General features: G+C 44.6%; 1 protein-coding gene across 1 annotated transcript in view; it reads left to right on the plus strand.

Moving 5' to 3' along the window:
• Positions 1-8,489: 8,489 nt before the first annotated feature.
• SBSPON (somatomedin B and thrombospondin type 1 domain containing) overlaps positions 8,490-22,460 on the plus strand; it is a 29,349-nt gene continuing 15,378 nt past the window's right edge. Inside the window, exon 1 of the mRNA XM_040433309.1 lies at positions 8,490-9,071. Coding sequence (XP_040289243.1) covers positions 8,840-9,071 — 232 coding nt within the window. The 5' untranslated portion in view covers positions 8,490-8,839. The remainder of the gene's footprint in view (positions 9,072-22,460) is intronic.

The raw sequence follows: 22,460 nt of genomic DNA on the forward strand, positions 1-22,460 counted from the left end.
TCAGCAACCACTTACTATTATCTCATGAGTGACACACCGCTGACATCAGCATTTCTGTCACTAATTTATGCTGCACTCATCGAGGTCAGCATTAAGTTGATGACAGGTTTCCTTTAATATTAATGACCTATCCTATATATAAGATCAGCAAGGGGTATGACACCTGAAAGCCCCTGCCGATCAGCTGGTTGAAGGGAAGACCACTCTCCGTGCGAACGCAGCCTTCCCTTGTTTGTTTAACTGCTCGTTGTCGACAGCGCAGCGGTGAGCAGGTGTAATTACACCTAAGCCGTCCTATTCACGTCTATGGGACGGCTCCTCCCTATTCAAGGAAGGAGCGTTCCATTAAAGTGAATGGGACCACTTGTAATTACACCTGCTCATCGCTGCGCTGTCGACGGTCATCAATATTAAAATCCCCGAAAACCCCTTTAAGGGATAGGCAGCACTACCCGTCAGTCAATCAATGGTTGACACAGAAGAAGTTTTCAAAAGCACTGGGCTACTACTTACTACATTTGTTTGGGGAGTTGAGCGGCGCCAAGTGTCAATCAAATATTTCTGCTGGCCTATGATATTTATTAATATGTGCATCCATTAGAAATAATACTTTTACAAGTTGTAGAATTTGCTGAGTTTCCTCTGTCGGGATCCGCTCTTGTTTTGGCAGGAAATTATTTTATCTACTATGGGCTGATAATATGCACCCCATGATATGCTCCAGTTTAATAGTTCTTGACCCCTAGTGATGACCCCAGTCACAGCATCCCTGGGAACGCTCATTATTCTTACAATACTCTGCTTGACAAACACGTTGTCTGAATATATTCCGATATTTCTCATCAGACATCTTCCTTTATTAGTGTACACAGCAGAGGAAAAATGATGCCCAGCATGATGAATTTAACATGTCATCTGACAGTGGAATCGCGGAGCTGCAGGCAGATTTGGGCAGTCTTGTCAGATTCACTTTAAATAATCCAGTCCTTACAGCCCATTAACTGTTTAAAGACATTCCAGGGAATCCATCACTTATTATTAATGGAGTCGAAATGCAGTCATCCCCACCACATGCAGATGGCAGATGTTTTAGCCAAATCAGACTAGTGGAGTGTAGGAGTGGAGAAATGCTGCGTGCTACATTCTGTCGCTGTCCTGGGATGCTCTGTCTTTCACCAGCCGCCATGCCACATATTGTATTCCTTAAGGCATACCAACATACGTTCCAGTTCTTTAGATCTCTGCATTTTATATACGCTTTTCAGTACTTTACAAAATATTAACAATTTTTATATTACTGTTAATGAATTGCTCCTGATCTAAAGGTTGAGCTGTGCAGCCAGGAAAATGTCACGTTAGAAAGGACACACCCACTGAGTTTTTATACAGAGAGAGCACCAGCAAAAAGGACACACTGCCTGAGCTGATAGGGAGAGAGCAGTAGCAGAAAGGACATACCCTCTGAGCTGTTATAGGGAGAGCTGCAGCAAAAACTAAGCCATAAGGAGGAAAGAACTGCCTGTAGAGCTTGGACAGAGGATTGTGTGGAGGCACAGATGTGAAGACAAATATAAAAAGTTCCCAAGAGCACAATGGCCTCCATAATTATTAAATGGAAGAAGTTTGGAACAACCAGGGCTCTTCTTAGAAAAAGGGCTTTGGTAAGAGAGTTGACCAAGAACACAATGGCTGAGCTCCAAAGATCTTGTGCGAAGATGGAAATTTCCAGAAGGTCAACCATCACTGCAGCACTCCACCAATCTGGGCTTTATGGCAGACTGACCAGAAAGAAGCCTCTCCTCTGTAAAGTTTGAAAAAAAAGCACCTAAATGACTCTCAGACTCTAAGAAACATGATTCTCTGGTCTGATGAAACCAAGATTGAACCTTTTGGCCTCAATTCTAAGCAACATGCCTGGAGGAAACCAGGCACTCCCCAATACCATACCTACAGTGAAGGATAGTTGCGCGACTGTTTCAGAACTGTGTTTTGGCTGTGAAAATATAGCCAGGAGAGTCGCATGTTATGCCCAACTTCAATTAAAGTCAATGGATGAGAAGTCACGCGCGACAGTCCTGCGACACAAGATACAGCATGTCTAGATTTTCTGCGACTGTTGTGCTGCATTGGAGCATATCCCTTGTCCACACCATTGACAAATGTTGCACGATCGGGTGACACATAACGCACTGTAGCCATACCCAGCTGAAACAGATAAAAGCATGCAGAGACTGATACGCTAGACCAGGGGTGGCCAACCTTACAGACACAAAGAGCCAGAAAAAAAAAAGGTATGACTACCAGGAGCCACAAGCTATACACTTACACACAAGTCACTGCATTTTTCGCCCTATAAGATGCACCTAGGTTTTAGCGGAGAAAAATAAGAAAAAAAAAATATTTTTCATCTGATCTGAGGTTTTTTCTTATTTTTCATTAGCAGAGAAGAAAAGAAAAAACTTATTTTTCATCAGACCCCCAATGCTCATCTGACCTAAGAAAAGATCCCCAATCCTCATCAGAACTCTAAATCAGAGCCCCAAAATAAGACCCCCAATGCTCAGATCAGACAACACAAATCAGACTCCCAGTGTCAGACCCCCCCCCCCCCGTGCTCAGATCAGACCCTCCCGTGCTCAGATCAGATCCCCCCATACTCAGATCAGACTCCCCATGCTCAGATCAGACCCCCCATGCTCAAATATGACCCCTCATGCTCAAATCTGACCCCCCATACTCAGATTAGACCCCCCATGCTCAGACCAGACTCCCATGCTCAGATCAGACCCCCAATGCTCAGATCAGACCCCCATTGCTCAGATAATATCCCCCCATGCTCAGATCAGACCCTCCATGCTGAGATCAGGACCCCCCATGCTCAGATTAGACCCCATGCTCAGTACTATAATTTAAAGAAATCACCTACCTCTCCTGATCGGGCACCGGGCTCCTGATCAGGCACCTGCTACTCTGCAGGTCTGACACGGTCTCCACCTTGACCTGATGTGCACAGCGTCAGGTCATAGTGCGCGTCTTCACCTACAAGGGTTGTCACGATCCCAAAATTTTGATTTGATTTCGATACCATAAAAAAGTATTGCGATACTCGATACCACGCGAAAAAAATAAAACACCAACAAAGCTGTGTGTATTCCATATTTTATGGAATGTCTGGCCCATAATAGAGCAGTCTTATCCTATTTTTTGGGGGGACAAGGTGACTAAAAATGGCGAATCACGCGGTTGTGATTTTTTTCTGTTACGGCGTTCACCGCATAGGAAATATTTTGTAATATTTTAATAGTTCACACTTTTTCGGGCATGGCGATATGTAATATGTTTATTTTCTATCGTTTGTAAATTTTATATGTAAAATTGGGAAAAGGAGCGATTTTAAACGTTTAGTATTTTGGTGTTTTTGAAACTTTTTATTTACTATTAGCCCCCTTAGGGGCTAGAACCCTTGTCCTATTCACCCTAATAGAGCTCTATTAGAATGAATAGGACTTCACACTCTCCCTGCTGCCCTAGTACACACAGCAGCAGGGAGCTTAACAGGGCAGCCAGGGCTTCAGTAGCATCCTGGCTGCCATGGTAACAGATCGGAGCCCCGCAATTACACTGCTGGGGCTCCGATCGGAAGCTGCCACGACCACCAATGGAGGGGAGGGGACCCTGTGGCCACTGCCACCAATGATACTAATACGGGGGGGGGGGGTCCACTGCGCCACCAATGGTTATAATTTATAATACTGGGGGAGGGCGTATAGGAGGCAGTGGGTGCCGGCGGCGGTATCACATACCCGTCCTCAATAACAGGGCATGCGATCCGCCGAACCGTGGCAATTAACCCCTCAGGTGTGGCACCTGAGGGGTTAATTTCCACGGTTTGGCGGATCGCATTCCCTGTTATTGAGGCCAGGTGACGGGTATGTGATACCGCCGCCAGAACCCGCTACCTCCTATACTTGAATTAATATGTTAATTACATTCATTGGTGGCGCAGTGGCCACAGCCTCTCCCCTCCTGCTCCCTGCTATCTCCCCATTGGTGGCAGCAGCAGCCGTGTCACAGTGGAGAGGGAGGGACTCCCTCCTTCTCCACAGTGCTAGTTAAGAGAACATGGCACGCGCTGAGAGCGGCATGTGCCATGTTCTCTAACTGATACTAGGCTGCGCAGCTGCTTCCTAGCTCCACCGCTAGAGCCGCACTTGAAGAGGAAAAGAGCCACGGGTTGGCCACCCCTGCGCTAGACCCTTCATTAAAGCTTAGGTTACAAGCGCTATGATGATGTGATAAATGTAATGGAGGATTTTGTTGATCACTTGTCCAATGTGCTCCTAACGACACCCAGGAATGCAGGAAGACTTATGTAAAGTATCTCAATGTGTCCTTGATGCCTGCAAGTCTTTAATAAGGTCCACTGGGGTTTGCACTAATATATTAGGAAAGGAAATAGGAAGGAGGGTATTGATTGATCTGGTCCAATGCTGAAGCAATGCTGCTGCTAATATAAATTTATAATGTGAATCCAGGATAACAAGTCTATATGTGAATACAGCAGGGAGGAAGACGTCATCATCATGATTTAAGTGGAACAGAGACTCTGAATACGTCGGTAGACAAGGCGATCTACTGTTATAAAAAGCCATCATTGCTTTATCATTTCACTTGTGTCAAATAGTTTTACTTTATTTCAAATAGTAATGCTAAGAATGTCACAGTGTATGGGAATGACAAATATGACAATTACACGGGATCGCACTGTAAATTAGCAATTGATACAAATGATACTAAACTGTCTAAAGTGAAAGTCTATCTGAACAAGTTGGAGGCTTGGGCAGAGATGTGGAATATTTAAAGGAGATTTCAGAGATTTTTGAACTGATGACCTATCTTTCAGATAGGTCATCAGTATCTGATCAGTGGAGGTTCGACACCTGGGACTCCCACCAATCAGCTGTTTGAGAAGGCAATGGCTTTCTTGCAGCTTTGCCTAGGCTATGTGACGTCACGCTCATTGGTCACATGGCCTAGTTGCAGCTTATCCCCATTGAAGTGAATGGGGCTGGGCTGTGATACCAAGCACAGCTGCTATACAATTTACGGCACTGCCCTTGGTGAGCATGGAGAATGGCGCAGCGCTAATGCAAATGCTGCTGCTTTCTCAAACAGCTGATTGGCAGGAGTCCCGGGTGTTGGACCCCAACTGATCAGATACTGATGACCTATCTGACCTATAGGCACATCCTACGACAGTCCATGTGCCTAGACTGAAATCTACTCCAGGTCCTAAAAAAGGGGGAGCGTCGGGGGAATTTGGTGTAGGTGGAGGCCAAGGAGCAGGCCTCCAAGTGCCTAAACTGAAATCTACTATCTTATAAAGGGCAACCAAAATTGTAATGCAAGGTTTGCATCTTCCTTGCTACTCAATTTAAATCATGAAAACCGGTGCTAAATGAATTGATTTTCAGCCATAACTTACCTCTGTCTGTGTACACCCACATTACATAGGCCAATGAGCATCACCTGTCATCAGATTCCATATTAAATAGCATTTGTCAGAAGATTTGTACCTATGAAACTGGCTGACCGATTACATGTGCACTTGGCAGCTGAAGGCATCTGTGTTGGTTCCATGTTCATATGTGTCCGCATTACTGAGAAAATCGGGGGCGTTGCCATTACACCTAGAGGCTCTGCTCTCTCTGCAACTGCCGAGCCCTCTCCACTTTGATTGACAGGGCCAGGTGGTGTAAATGTGATCACGCTTGCCTGGCCCTGTCAATCAAAGTGCAGAGGGCTTGGCAGTTGCAGAGAGAGCAGAGCCTCTAGGTGTAATGGAATGCCCACGTTGCTCCTAGAGAACACGGGACCGACACAGATGTCTTCAGCGCACATGTAGCAGGTCAGCCAGTTTCATAGGTACAAATCTCCTTACAGGTGCCCTTAAATCCATTATGTCCTCCTTTGTCAGTGACCTTTTATTCTCTCCACAAATTAACCTTTTTCTTTTCATAAAATAGAGGAGGTACTAGGACTTTTTACTTTTAGCGTTGTGTTCCAGTTCATTATAGAGTCACAGTACTTGTGTTCCATAACAGGAATGTGGGTTATCTGTAAAGCCAAGGATAGCTGCCCTTCCACACGATGAAACAGTGCACTGTACAAATAGGAAAACTAAAGGACGCTCGTCTGAATACAGTAAAGATTGTGTCTTTTCATTTCTCTTTCTAATGAAGTGCATTACCTGGCGATATGGCTGCTATTCCTCAGTACTGCAGAAGAAAGCTCTTCTGTTGTGCTAAAGAATGTAGTTGACCATAAAAATAGAAATGAAATGCTAAGACTTCTGCCAATTACCTTAAATAGAACTTCCCTTAAACTTGAGTTCGCCAAGTACTTACAGCCTCTCTCCAAGACTTGTACAACCATTTATCTAAGGCACCTTTGTTTCATGATACAATGGAGCAGAAGGGAGAAGGAAAGTCTGAGAGTCAACAGGAATAATGTTGATCATACTACTATGGAGGTTAAAGACTTATACAACTATAAAGCCACATCTGGAAGGAATGCAAATATTCAGTGCACAAGCATAATTAACTTTCATGGTGATCGAAGATGATCAATCATTCTTAAGATCAAATCTTCAGAAGGCATCTGTTTATCCACAAGTATTAAAGAGAAACTACAGTGAAAGCTGGAGCCTCCCATAGGTGTTTTCTGGTAATTTGAAGTTATGACTAATAGATTGATGGGGCTCCTGCTGCTGGGACCCCCACCCATCATGATAACAGGGTCCCTGCACCCCACAATATCCCCCCGAAATGAATGGAGCGACTGCCGGATTTAGCTGAGTGCTGTGGGTTGTGGATGACACTGCCGATCTCCATGGTATAGTAGAGCTTCAACATTGTATGAATCATGCTGAAGAAGGGTTTATTTCAATATATTTGTACCATGCCAAGACCTCCGTTCCTACTGCTAATATGTCAGCTTTATAGTGGCCAGGTGGGCTTCAATAGACCTGCTGGTTGCATGCTGAACCTATTGTACCTTTCGCACTCTGGGTATCCGAGAGGCAACTTGACTGTGGACGGTACTTCTATTGGGGTTGATTGCAGCATAAAAAAAACTCACTATGGCAAATAAGTAATTAGTATCCAACATAATTCCTTATAAAATAAGCGCCCTGTAATTCAGACATAAGGTGGAAGTTTTACAATTTGGCCAATTTTTCTGTAAAGTCTATGAAGACCTTAAAAGGGTTGTCTCAGTATCATTATAACATGCCACCATTATTGGCGAGGGTCCAACCATTGTGAAGTAAGGAAAGTGCCGTGCCATTTGTGTCTCCTGTTTGGCGTTTGGTTTTTTTTTCTGAGAAGCTGTATGGTTGGCCATTTTGGGTAAAATATATTTCACTAAAGAGGAGTATCTCTCCAGGAAATTCACTGGTTAGCTCAGCTGAATGTAATGATACCTTTTACTTGAATCCATATGCAAATGGACAGTTAAGTGCACCGAGGGCGGGCCCAAGCCACTTTGGGCACCCTTGCTCCTAATGCTACCTCTGCCAGACCCTCCCTTTTCTTCTTGATTGACAGGGCCGGTCTAGATGACTATGCAGGAACCTGTCCTTCTCCATCAGTAAGTAGAGGGAAGGGCTGGTAGAGGAAGCAGGAGAAGCAAAGGTGCACAGAGTGACTTTGGACACACCCTCAGTGCACTTCACTGCTCATTTTCATTTGGATGAAAAGTACTTTTTCTCCAGAATGAAGCAGTAGATCTCTAAGTGAAAGGTTTCATTACATTCAGCTGAGCTTGTCCTGCAAGTTATTGTGCTTAGTTTATCAGTGAATTTCCTTGTGACAGACTCTCTATAAAATTCAAAAATAAGAAACTTTGCCTTACACCTTTTCAGTTTCTCTCTTTCTCCCACTGCTGTTTTGTGGGTCCATCACAGTCCTCACAAACACACTGACATCACAAGATCGCAGTGACATCACTAACCACAACATGACCTTCTGCAGTGCAGCTGGTAGTCAGGACATAAGACACAAACATATCATTATTAAATATAAAAACACTAAGATGGGAGTAAAACAATAGACTTTACGGTGCGTAGTAGAAATTAATTTGCCAAATGCCTAAAATTTGATAGTGTCTCTTTAAAATAAGATTTGTTTTGGCGTAGAAAAGGGTTGATGAACACTTTGTCAAAGCTGTGGGTCAAAGGTTGCCCATCCTTAATGAAGACTACAGTATTGTTTGGCATGTAACACAGTAATAAAGCAGCTGTCTTCAACCTGCACACGTCAGGACACGAGAGGATATGAAAGTTCTCTACTTATCGATTATGGCACATAGGTCAAGTATGTCCTTGTAGCACAAGTACCTATGTTCTGCGTGTCCATACTTAGCACTACTCATGGCATAGTTATACACACAACATCCTCCACTCTGCACAGGGAGGGAGGAGAAGCTCACATTCCACCCAGTGAGAAGCCTGGGAGGGACAAGCTCTGGACTGAACTGCGTACTGCTGCCTGTCACTATCTAGGGTCACTTCTTCACCTGCTAGATCAGCTGTGGAGGTCCTGGTCCCCTCTCCTCCTCTACACCTTGTACTTTTAGACTACTCATATTTGGATGATCTGGAAACTTAATCTCAGAAGAAGTTACTTAACCAGTGACAGCCCGCAGTGTGTATATGACATCTGTATATGACAGCATCTTCTCAGAACACCAGGAGAAGTACCACCACTATGTCACCGCAGTCCATCATCTGAATCAGAACTGACCGTCTTTTATCGTCATAATTCATTGCCGCACAGTGATGGATCAGAACTGGAGAAGATGCTGCTTTTGGGTTTGTTTGATGGGATTGCTGGCACTCAGTGGCATGGCCAAAGGTGGGTGTGTGGAGGCTGGAAAGTGCTGCAAAGGCAGAGATTTGACTTGTGTCAGCAAGGGCTGGAGAATGGACAGGGTATATGGGACCTGCTTCTGTGATCAAGTGTGCACATCAGCCATGGACTGCTGTCATGACTACACCCAGGCATGTCCAGGTAAGGAAATAGCACTATGGCTATGTTCAGACCTTGTTTTCCCTGTGTTTAGGTCATGGCAGAAAATTATCTGAATGTATAACAGTGTCCATAGGGTATAATGGGCCTGGCGGGTGTTTTTATTTCTTCCTGAAACGCGGAGTTCATCCTGTACGCTATATGGTTTTTACAAAACAACTTAAAGGGTGACACACGTGACTGCATGCACTGGGGTCATATTTTAGGCATATAGCTCAGCAGATTTTTCTACTGTATACACCAAACATATAAATGGTGCTAACAGTGCCAAATAAAGAAAAGGGATTTTTTTTTTTAATGATTCTTCAGGAAATCATCCACCAGCTTCAGATCTAATCTCTTATATAGATGAGCAAATCTTTAAGAATTCTTTGATGAATCATAAGGTAAATCAGACCAGTTCTCCATAAATCTTCATTGTTGACTAAGGCACTGACCTTAGGAAGATATAAAAGCCTAGCCACACATGCTGAGATTTGTAGTTCATCACCAAGCTTAGCTCTACATAACCAGCTTAAATTCTCTCTACATCTTGCAGTTGTCAGTTGTGTATGCTTTAGGCTGTCATCATATCAAAAGCAATTCAGGAAGGCAAGGAACAATTCAGAAATTCCTTCTGATATCCTCTACTGGGTGGATAAATCTTGGCTCTGGTACTTTAGGAAATGACTAATTGATCCTATTCTTTGATTCATTTTTTTTTTCACATCTTGCTGCTCATGACCAGAGATGAGCGAAGTTTAGAAAACTTGATTTGATTTGGCAGCTTTGCTGAAGTTTGACAAGAAATTTGATTTGTTACGAATTCATTCTTAATGAATTGCTATAAATCAGGTATACCCAGGCCAATCTGCCTAAAAGCAGTGTTTTCAAATCAGGCATCAAAAATAGATTTCATATGGAATTGGAGCAAACAGATGTCAATACAATGACATTCATCCTCCAGTGAATTGTAGGGTAAATAAAACGGAAACATTAATTTCTATTAAAAAACCAGGCAGATCCCTCAGACGGAAGGCTGAAAACCAGAGAAATGCTGGTGTGAACCCAACCTAAGGCATATTCTTCCCAATCTCAGTGTGAAGGCTTGGAAGTTACAACTGCATAACTCAGTATTTTTAACCAACTTGGGGGACCAATCCCAGTGTGCTGGCCAAGCTTCTCTACGTTTCATAAAACGTAGTATAAAGTAGTGGCCCCATGACAGAGTGGGGAGGGTGAGAACAGCAGCAGTGTCAGTAACAGTGACAAGAGTGGGCCCATGACAGAGTGGGGAGGGTGGTAGCGGCAGCAGTGGCAGTAGCAGTGACATTCGTGGTTCCATGACAGAGTGGGGAGGGTGGCAGTGGCACTGATAGTGACAATAATGGCCTCATGACAGAGTGGGGAGTGGAGCAGCAGCCCCAATAGAGGCAGTAACAGTAACAATAGTGGGCCCATGACAGAGTGGTGGGGAGGGTGGCAGCAGTGGCAGTAACAGTGTCAATAGTGGCCCCCTGATAGAATTGTGAGGTGACAGCAGCACATGGCCAGAATAACAGCCCGTTTTACACAATATTCCAGTGTGCCAGCACACTACAGTATGATCATTAGTGGCAGAATGATCTATTCTGTTGCATCAGGCTGGTGTCTGGAAATCCTGGTTTATCCACGCCTGATTCATCTTTATGAAGGTTAGTTTCTCAACACTTTGGGAGGTAAGGCGAGTTCTCTTAGGGCTAACTATGCCTCCGCTGCACTGAACACCTGCTCTGATGCCATAGTACTGACCGGGCAGGAAAGCATGCCAATGGCAAACTCGGCCAGTTGTGGCCACACTTCAAGTTTGCATGCCCAGTAGTCCAGGGGATCTTGGATCATGGATGACCGGGTGCAGTCCAAATATGTCGCCACCACCTGTTGGTTAAGGTTCTGTTGGATGTTCCAATGCTGCTGCTGCTGTGTGGTTTCTTCAGAAGACAGCTGATCAAACTGGTCATCATGAACTCCAGACTGAAGCTGATGCTTATGGAGCTGGTGCTGCTCCTGCATCCCCCCCAGTCATGGCAGTGGAGTGTGAACACAGAGGACCCCCCCGGACAGACCTTCCTGAGGACCGCAGATGGTGCTCGTAGGCAGCAACCAATCGCCTGTCTCTATAGTAGTCCATTTTTGCATCCCTCTCAGAAGGTCTAAAAAATGCACCCATTTTTAATGTGGATAGCCAGTAGTCGTCCCTCTGTGAATCCTGACAATGCAGCTGTCACTACGTAAACATGACAGCATGCATCTGGCCATTTAGCTAAGGGACTCGGAGGTCCTCCCTGCATCCATCTCCACTGCATACTGCCATAGTCTGTCAGAGTCATCTGCATTGTCTTCGTCATCCTCCTCCAGCTCCTCATGCACCTCTCCTGCCCCTTGGGCAGGTAAACCACCTAGGTGTGTGTGAGGAATGTGGAGCCATTTGCTGTCAGCTAGCAGAGGAAGTAGGCCCCCAGGTGGCCCTGCTTCAAAGTGGGGCCACGTGTTTATCTTTCACGCCCCACTCATCCACACTGGCAACTCAACTTCTCTGGCAGGATGAATGCCGGTTGAAGGTGGCTGAGTTGGTCAACAGAACAAAAGAATCCATCAGACATCATGGAATCGGGAGTTCATAAGGGATTATATATAATCCAATAACAAAGCCATGTTTGGTCTCCACTTATAGCTAAAACCAAGCTGTATCCATTGCTGCCCGAACCATCTCCCTATGATCTTCTGGTGAGGAGCTATGATCCATAATGGGTTTTTGGATTCTTAGCTGCCTCACCGGAGCAAGGGCGAGTGGGCTCCTCCCTGGGGGAGGAAGGGGAATGACTGACTACAGGGGAAATGGCCCATGCAGGCCAGAGGCCAGAGTTTTTCTCTGAAGAGTGGTCACGTCGTGTAACATGTTTGGAGAGACCTAGGAAACTCGCTGTCCTCACTGCCCCCCGTGTGACTACAGCTAAGGATTATAGCAACCAAGAATTCATCATAATAACCCAAAGGATTACTCGCCTACCCGGTAACTGACTTTTAATCTGTTTAACTCTGTTTGTACCCTATCATCTGTATTTACACCTCCGACCATTGTATATATCTATGTGCATATAGTGTGATGTTTAGGACGCCCTTAAGGCAATTAAATATATAATTTAATCTTGCGCTGTTCTTGTATCGCAAACCACGAATACCAACGTCTGTGTTTCGGCATAAATTATAAGCTACCCGGGTTGGCTTCTGACCGGATATAATCCCGTTAGCGGACCAGGCTTATATCTAACAAGGAACTGGTGGCAGTCTACCGGCTGGCAGGGCTCTGTTTCGCTGGGGCAGGGAAAAGGCTCTCTCAGCTTGTCATGGTTGTGAGCCAATGTTGTGCCACGTGTACGTTGCAGCGTGGGACTTCCTCTCTCACTCCCTGTGCCTCCCTGTGCCTATGTGGACAGGAGGTGTCTGTATAAACTGTGCCAAGCTGACCTTATGTACTCCCAGGAGGGCATAACGTCACGTCTTGGTAACCAGTGATGAAACTGTACCACGTGAGCTCGACGTAGTTGACGTCAGCCGGGGCTGCAAGGTGCGGTATTCGCGGTGCATGGATTATAATGTATATTATACAGCATGGTGCAGGGATTATAATGTATACTGCACAACGATGCAGGGATTATAATGTATATTATACGACATGGTGCAGGGATTATACTGTATATTGTACAGCATGATGCAGGGATTATAATGTATATTACACAGTATGGTGCAGGGATTATAATGTATTCTGTACAGCATGGTGTAGGGATTATAATGTATTCTGTACAGCATGGTGCAGGGATTATAGTGTACGGTCTTTAATGTGACAATTATCTTAGGTTTGATGGCGCTGTGCTCAGCTCTGAGCCGATCCCGCTCAGCAGCTTCCAAGGCTTAGAGGGAACACTGGATGTACAGTAGGTGCCAAGTCTTCTGTCCCCTTGCCAATCATATTGCTCAGCATCTCCTCCAAGATGTGAAGGAGTGGAGTGACATCATTCATCCCATAGTTCTGCTGACTGACAAATAAAATGGCCTCCTCAAATGGCCTGAGCAAACGGCACGTGTCATGCATGAGCTGCCACTGGTTAAGATGGAAATTACACTGGGCAGTAAACCTGTCCGTCTGCTGCATTAAGAAATCGTTGATCACCTTCCGTTACTCATACAGGTGGTCTAACATATGGAACAAGGAGTTCCAATGGGTGGAAATGTCGCATATCAGGCGATGTTGTGGAAGAGAATTTTGCCTTTGCAGCTCAAGGAGGGCGTGTTTTGCATGGTAAGAGTGGCTGAAGTGCATACACAGTGTCCTGGAGATTTTTAAAAGCTCTTGCAGTCCAGTGAAAGACTTGAGGAACCGAGTGACAAAAAGACTGAAGATGTGCGCCATGCAGGGCGCATGTGTCAGTCCTCCCTGATGCAGCACAGACAAAATGTTCTTCCCGTTAACAGTAGCCATGGTTCCTATCTCTCCGGTTGGTGAGGAAACAGCCAGTATTCAATTTCTTTATGACGTTGTGCAGTTCTTTCCTGGTGTGGCTCTGTTCGCCCAGGCTGACAAGGTGCAGAACCGCGTGACAACGCCTAGCTTTGCATAGGTGATATGATGGAGGACCACTGCGAACTGTGCCTAGAGGGGAGGGTGAGGACAAGGTCGAAGATGAGGAGACAGAAGAGGACATTGGAGCAGAAATCCCACGATTACAATGTGGAGGCTGTATTGCCATCACCTGGCCAAGTTGCTTTTGTGTCTGGGCCGGAACCACATTTACCCAGTCGGTTGTGAATGGCATATATTGTCTTTGACCATAGTTACAATTCCATATGTCAGCGCTGGCGTGAACGCTACCAAACACTGAGAGGACCAAGGACTGGCCCACCTTCTGCTCAACGTACGAGTGCAGGGCTGGTACAGCTTTTTGGGAAAAGTAATGTTGGCTTGGGATTCTCCACCTTGGGTGGGCACAAGCCATCAGTTCTTTGGAATGTGCAGAGTCAACTACATGGAAAGGGAGGGACTGTAGTACCAGCAACTTGGCCAGGTGCACATTGAGCTTCTACGCCACTGGATGAGGTCACACATACTGTTGTCTTTTTGCAATCACCTCGGCGATCGATTACTGTTGAAACAAGTGACAAGGAGAAGGAGGAGCATCAGGAAAAATAGACGACATTGAAGTCGATGGGAAGGAATGACAGCTTCCTTCTGCTGACATTGATGAGCCCTGACTGCTGAAGAGGGGGTGCGGGCTGGTAAGAGATGCAGCGGTTGCTGCAACATGGTTATAACGGAAAATAACGGAATCCATAAGACGGAAGGACGGATCCCTTCTTCTGCCCATAGACTTGTATTATGACGGAATGCAAAACGGAAGCCCTTAAAAGGCATCCCGTTTGCTCTCCGTCCTAATAGCAGTCAATGGGAATCAAAACGGATCCATCTGGGTCCCGTTATGCAAGACGGAAAACAAAATCCTGTCGACAGGACTTTGGTTTCCGTCTTGCATACCGGGACCCAGACGGATCCGTTATGCTTTCCCATAGACTTCTATTAGGACGGAAAGCAAACGGGATGCCTTTTAAAGGCTTCCGTTTTGCATTCTGTCTGGGCTTTCCGTTATTTTCCGTTATAACCATGTTATAACGAAAAGCCATAACGGAATCCCTAACGCTAGTGTGAACCCATGCACACGACCGTTGTGTGTTTTGCGGTCCGCAAATTGCAGATCCGCAAAACACGGATGGCGTCCGTGTGCGTTCCGGAACGGCACGGACAGCCATTGATATAACTGCCTATTCTTGTCCGCAAAACGGACAAGAATGGGACAAGTTATATATTTTTTTGGGGCCACGGAACAGAGCAACGGATGCGGACAGCACACAGAGTGCTGTCCGCATCTTTTGCGGCCTCATTGAAGTGAATGGGTCCGCATCCGAGCCGCAAAAACTGCATCTCGAAAGCGGACCAAAACAACGGCCGTGTGCATGAGGCCTTAGGCTACATGCACATGAAAGTTGTTTGTTTCCGTGTCCGTTCCGTTTTTTTTTTTGCGGATAGTATGCGGACCCATTCATTTCAATGGGTCCGCAAAAAACGCGGACAGCATGCCGTGTGCTGTCCGCATCAGTATGTCCGTTCCATTGCCCCGCAAAGTAAATAGTGCAAGTCCTATTTTTGTCTAGTTTGCGGACAAGGATAGGCATTATTAGAATGGATCTGCAAAAAAAAAGGGATCCGCAAAAAAAAGGATGCCATACGGAACATTACCTTTTTTTTTGCGGATCCGCAATTTGCGGACCGCAAAACACATACGGTCATGTGCATGTAGCCTTACTTGCAGTTTTTTTTTCAAATTTGATGAACATTTTCAAAGTTCTCACCCTTGTGTTGCAAAGGATGAAATCAGCATAAAAAATAGCACAAACAATTGACAATCACACAGCAGGTCAATATCGGCATGGATAAAAAAAAGTCAAAGGGGGGTTATTTATTATCCTGGCTTACACTTAGGCTACATGCACACGGCCGTTGTTTTGGTCCGCATCCGAGCCGCAGTTTTTGCGGCTTAGATGCAGGGCCATTCACTTCAATGGGGCCGCAAAAGATGCGGACAGCACTTCGTGTGCTGTCTGCATCCGTGGCTCCGTTCCGTGGACCGCCCAAAAAATATAACATGTACTATTCTTGGCCGCGCTTTGCGGACAAGAATAGGCAGTTACAGTGGGATGCGAAAGTTTGGGTAATCTTGTTAATCGTCACGATTTTTCTGTATAAATCGTTGGTTGTTACGATATAAAATGTCAGATAAATATCTCATATAGGAGACACACACAGTGATATTTGAGAAGTGAAATGAAGTTTATTGGATTTACAGAAAGTGTGCTATAATTGTTTAAACAAAATTAGGCAGGTGCATAAATTTGGGCACTGTTGTCATTTTATTGATTCCAAAACCTTTAGAACTAATTATTGGAACTCAAATTGGCTTGGTAAGCTCAGTGACCCCTGACCTACATACACAGGTGAATCCAATTATGAGAAAGAGTATTTAAGGGGGTCAATTGTAAGTTTCCCTCCTCTTTTAATTTTCTCTGAAGAGTAGCAACATGGGGGTCTCAAAACAACTCTCAAATGACCTGAAGACAAAGATTGTTCCCCATCATGGTTTAGAGGAAGGATACAGAAAGCTGTCTCAGAGATTTCAGCTGTCTGTTTCCACAGTTAGGAACATATTGAGGAAGTGGAAGACCACAGGCTCAGTTCAAGTTAAGGCTCGAAGTGGCAGACCAAGAAAAATCTCGGATAGACAGAAGCGACGAATGGAGAGAACAGTCAGTCAACCCACAGACCATCACCAAAGACCTACAACATCATCTTGCTGCAGATGGAGTCACTGTGCATCGTTCAACCATTCAGCGCACTTTACACAAGGAGATGCTGTATGCGAGAGTGATGCACAGGAAGCCTTTTCTCCGCCCACAGCACAAAAAGCGCCGCTTGAGGTGGGCTAAAGCACATTTGGACAAGCCAGCTTCATTTTGGAATAAGGTGCTGTGGACTGATGAAACTAAAATTGAGTTATTTGGCCATAACAAAGGGCGTTATGCATGGAGGAAAAAGAACACAGCATTCCAAGAAAAACACCTGCTACCTACAGTAAAATATGGTGGTGGTTCCATCATGCTGTGGGGCTGTGTGGCCAGTGCAGGGACTGGGAATCTTGTCAAAGTTGAGGGACGCATGGATTCCACTCAGTATCAGCAGATTCTGGAGACCAATGTCCAGGAATCAGTGACAAAGCTGAAGCTGCGAAGGGGCTGGATCTTTCAACAAGACAACGACCCTAAACACTGCTCAAAATCCACTAAGGCATTTATGCAGAGGAACAAGTACAACGTTCTGGAATGGCCATCTCAGTCCCCAGACCTGAATATAATAGAAAATCTGTGGTGTGACTTAAAGGGTTTCTATCACTTCATATGACATAATTAGCTGGCAGACACTAGCGACCTGCTAGTGTCTGCTCTGGCCAACCATCCTACTATAATCACTTGTGGGGCAGCGCTTTTGCTAAAAAACTAACTTTTATAAATATACTAATGAGCCTCTAGGTGCTATGTGGGCGTCATTAGCACCTAGAGGCTCCGTCTACCTTCATACACAGCGGCCGCCCAGCACGTCCCTCCAGCCCGCCCATGTCCTCCTCCGTGTGACGCAGCGGCTGAATTCTCGCGCATGCGCCGTGCGCGGCTGTATTCGGCGCATTAGAGATGTCTGAGCTCGGAGCGGTCAGACATTCAATGCGCATGCGCGGCTGTTCCGCGCATGCGCATTGAATGTCTGACCGCTCCGAGCTCAGACATCTCTAATGCGCCGAATACAGCCGCGCACGGCGCATGCGCGAGAATTCGGCCGCTGCGTCACACGGAGGAGGACATGGGCGGGCTGGAGGGACGTGCTGGGCGGCCGCTGTGTATGAAGGTAGACGGAGCCTCTAGGTGCTAATGACGCCCACATAGCACCTAGAGGCTCATTAGCATATTTATAAAAGTTAGTTTTTTAGCAAAAGCGCTGCCCCACAAGTGATTATAGTAGGATGGTTGGCCAGAGCAGACACTAGCAGATCGCTAGTGTCTGCCAGCCAATTATGTCATATGAAGTGATAGAAACCCTTTAAAGAGAGCTGTCCATGCTCGGAAGCCATCAAACCTGAATGAGCTAAAGATGTTTTGTAAAGAGGAATGGTCCAAAATACCTTCAACTAGAATCCAGACTCTCATTGGAACCTACAGGAAGTGTTTAGAGGCTGTAATTTCTGCAAAAGGAGGATCTACTAAATATTGATTTCATTTCTTTTTTGTGGTGCCCAAATTTATGCACCTGCCTAATTTTGTTTAAACAATTATAGCACACTTTCTGTAAATCCAATAAACTTCATTTCACTTCTTAAATTTCACTGTGTGTGTCTCCTATATGATATATTTAACTGACATTTTTTATCGTAACAACCAACGATTTATACAGGAAAATCATGACGATTAACAAGGTTGCCCAAACTTTCGCCATTCCACTGTATATTAAAGGCTGTCCATGCCGTTTCGCAAATTGCGGAACGCACACGAACGCCATCCGTGTTTTGCGGATCCACAATTTGCGGACAGCAAAACACACAACGGTCGTGTGCATATAGCCTTAGACTGGGGCTGAATGCGCCAAAGTTATGTAGAGGCCGGCGCCAAATATAGGGGTTATTAAGACTGGCGCCTATAACGCCGGTCTTAAAAACCAGCAGGACCATCCCTACCAGGCACTGTGCCCAGGGGCGTAGCTATAGGGGGGTGCAGAGGTAGCAGTCGCTACCGGGCCCAGGAGCCTGAGGGGGCCAAAAGAAGGGTGAGGGTGCATAAGAAGACACCAGTATTATAGAAAGTGCATGCTGGTCAAGTTACACCTCTGGCTCAAGGGGGTGCCGTTTAAATTTTTGCCTCGGGCAGCACAAAGGCCTTGTGCTTCCTGCCCCTGGCCACAAAGCACTGAGGGAAGGGGGGCCCCCAAGCTGAACTCTTGCACCAGGGCCCATGGGCCATTAGCTACGCCCCTGACTGTGCCTGTTGTGCGGTGCAAATAAAAAAGAACACATTTTTCACAAAAATGATTTACACCAATTTTTCTTTTACTTTTTTTTAGGGCAAAGGGAATCCTAAAATTCCCCTAGAGTATATCAGAAATTTAAATAACTTTTCATCTATACAGTGATTAAGCTTTGGGAACGTAAAACCAGACAATAACTAAACCTTCCTTGTGAGAAATTAACTTCCTTCTTATACTTAATTAGTGACTGCGGTGCTTTTAGCGCTGTAATTACAACCAAACACATATAATTGGATTTCAGTCTTTCATAAGGCTGTTGAATATAATCCTCACCATATATTGAGTCTATCCAGTGAAACACTATGCACATTGGGGGTCATTTACTAATACAAAAGTAGATAAACCCTCAAATTTGTCCTATAGGGGGAACTGCAGGAAATCTGAACTTCCCCCTGCTTCCACATTCACTCGTCAAAGCAGTTTTCCTCAGTAAGAGTAGGTTCACACTTTTATTAAATGGAGAACAGCCTGCCGGAGTTCACTGAATCTGGCCAAGCCGGATACCGTGTTTCACCGCCGGACCTCGTTGACGATAATGGGGACCCAGGGGAATCCGGCCACTTTCTGGAGAAATGCTGCCTTTTTACGCCACAACTTATACACCTATGTACACTTATATACACTATATACACCTGAAGAAGTATGTGGTTGCGACCCCCTGAAAGAAAGGCGATCCCTTACAATGTGTATATAGTGTATATAAGTGTACATAGGTGTATATGTGTATAAAGCAGGGATCAGCAACATCTGGCACTCCAGCTGTTCAGAAACTACAACTCCTAGAAACCTCCCTTCACTTCTATGGGAGTTACAATCACAAGCAAGCAGGTGTGCATGCTGGGAGTTGTAGTTTCACAGCAGTTGGTTGCTAAACCCTGTTATATAGTGTATATAAGTGTACATAGGTGTATATAGTTGTATATAAGTGTATATAGTGTATATAAATGTATATAGGGTATATAAGTGTATATAGTGTATAAGTGTAGACAGACTTCTATATTGCTAACAATGGTTACGAATATCACCACAAATAACACAGGCTGCTGTTCGGTTTTGACAGTGCAAGAAAATGACAAACAGAAAAACCTTGGCAAAGGATGAGATAAAGTTCTTTGGAAGCTGTTAGAAGACTTTCAGCCTGATGAGATGCGAACAATTTGCTCTATTCTAAATCCACAGTTTGCAAAGCAGTCAAAATAAGGCAGTGGTGGATGAGTAGATGCCAGCAACACAACCACATGCTGTCAAAGTGCATCCTACAAATGATCAGGCACAGCAAGGTAGACAGAAAATGGCGTATAGCCCTATTTAAGAGGCTAATTAATATAGCCACCCATAGACTATAATAAACTTAACCACCTAACTGTTTTGCCCGAGTCCAGCTCCAGCAGTTTGAAAAGTAGCTAACTCTGGAGGTGGGAGGGCTGCTTTAAATGCTGCTATCTCCTGAATGGTAGCAGCTAGAAACATGCAACTGGTCTTGTTTCATACAAGACCAAAATGACAGCTAAAGTCCAAGCAACAGAGGAGAAATCACTATTAGGAATCGGGTCGGGAATATTCACGGGCAAAACCTGATTTTACTTTCACTTTCAGCTGCATTCACAGCATCCCGATTTATATCAGTGATATCTTTCCCTGTACTAAACATATTGCTCGTTCTGGTATTGTCTGAAAGCTTGGAATGCTTTCAAACAAGACCAGTTGCATGTTTCTAGCTGCTACCATTCAGGAGATATCACCATCTAAAGTTAGCTACTTTTCCCACTGCTGGAGCTGAACTCGGGCAAAACAGTTAGGTGATTAAAGGGGTTCTCTGGGAATTAAGAAAATGAAAATACTTAAATATTACTTTATTATAAATATATTTCATTAGTTATAATGTCTCGTTTTGTCTAGGGTGCAATCATCAGGGGAAATAAAATGACTGTCGTCCTATTAGTACACACAAAACCTTTCCTAATCCCACATCACACAAGTTACTTCACAACACTGTAGTAAAGAGCTGCCTCATCCTCCTCCTACATGTCAGGGATTATGATCCTGATGAGAACTGATAAGATCTTCAGCTGAATCTTTGTAGGAATGGAGTTCATAAGGAGACATGAAGTACAAAGAGGAAGGACAGGACAGACTGTGTTAATGGAGACTACATACAAGTGCTGCTGCTCATTACCACATCCCCACCCTCTAATTCATGTCTTCTCATGAACTCCATTCCTACAGAGATTCAGCTGAAGATCTTATCATCTGTATTCAGGATCATAATCCCTGATACGTATGAGAGGAGGATAATGCAGCTCTTTACCTCAGTGTTGTGAAGTGACTTGTCCTGCTGTGTGATTAGGACAGGGTTTGTGTGTACTAATAGGACAGCGGCCATTTTATTTCTCCTAATGATTGCTCCCTAGACAAAATGAGCATTTATAACTAATGAAAGGTATTGGGGAATATATTTATAATAAAGTAATATTTAAGTATTTTTATTTTCTTAATTCCCGGATAACGGGTTATCCCATGACTAATGTAAATGTAAATTAAAATATATAGTACATGACAACCTCTTTCTAACAAAGCTAGAACCAGCCCTGTACCTCACATGGATCTAGAGATCTCCCCATTCATTGCTCTGCTAGATTTATATCAAGCTGGCAGCTCAAGGGGAGTGTCTTTTTTTGCTGCAGCTAACGGGGCGTGTCTCAGCTCTCCCTATCACAGCTCAGGAAGCAGTAGAAGGATGAAACTGAGCATGTGCGACCATCTCAGTGAGCAGGACAAAGAAATGAGAAAAAAACAAACAGCAAGTGGCGCTATACAGATACATTTTATTGAATAACTCGGTGGCTATGCTAAATTATTATTTACATGCAATTACAAAGGTATTCAGATCCAGGTGCTGGATTGAAAACTGTAGAATATTTTTTGTGGGACAACCCTTCAAAAAAGAATTCACTTTTAGATGCCTCTATTAGGGTATGCCACATGTAGTTGGTCCATTGCGAATTTTCTGCAGAGGAAAATCCACAAAGTATTTGGCCGAAATCATGGCCAGGCACCATTCAGAAGCCTGGCCCTGTCAATCATACAGGAGAGGGAAGGTCTGGAGAGAGGAAAATTATGGTGCAACAAGTGGTTCAACAGTGCACTTTAGAGTCATTAGAATGTGGATTGCAGATTTTACAAAGTTGTGTTTTTTTTTTGTAGATTACACTGCAGATTTTTCCTCTACAAAATAGAAAGGGAATTTTGTTTGTGAATTATGCTGTTGATTTCTGTACAGATTACATCATGAAGACAGCTACTTACTGTACATGAAATCTGCAACAAAACATTTGCCTTCTGTTCCGCTATGGAATTAATATTCCTCAGCAGGACAGAAAGCAGGTATTGACACTTTTCATCCCCAAAGGATAACATACAGGATGACTTTATGTTATGGATTTTATTGTGGAATATTCTGCAACGTGTGAAGACACCTTTAGGGCTCATGCGCACGATCTTGATTTTGGTCTACATCCAATATGCCTTTTTTGTGGGTCAGATGCAGACCCATTCATTTCAATGGCCCCGCAAAAGATGCGGCAGCACAATGTGTGCTGTCCGCATCCATATGTCCATTCTGCGGCCCCGCAAAAAAAAATAGAATATTTCTTATTCCTGTCTGTTTTGCGGAGGAGAAT

The sequence above is a fragment of the Bufo bufo genome, chromosome 5 (assembly GCF_905171765.1).
Source record: "Bufo bufo chromosome 5, aBufBuf1.1, whole genome shotgun sequence".
In the NCBI taxonomy this organism is placed as follows: Eukaryota; Metazoa; Chordata; class Amphibia; order Anura; family Bufonidae; genus Bufo; species Bufo bufo.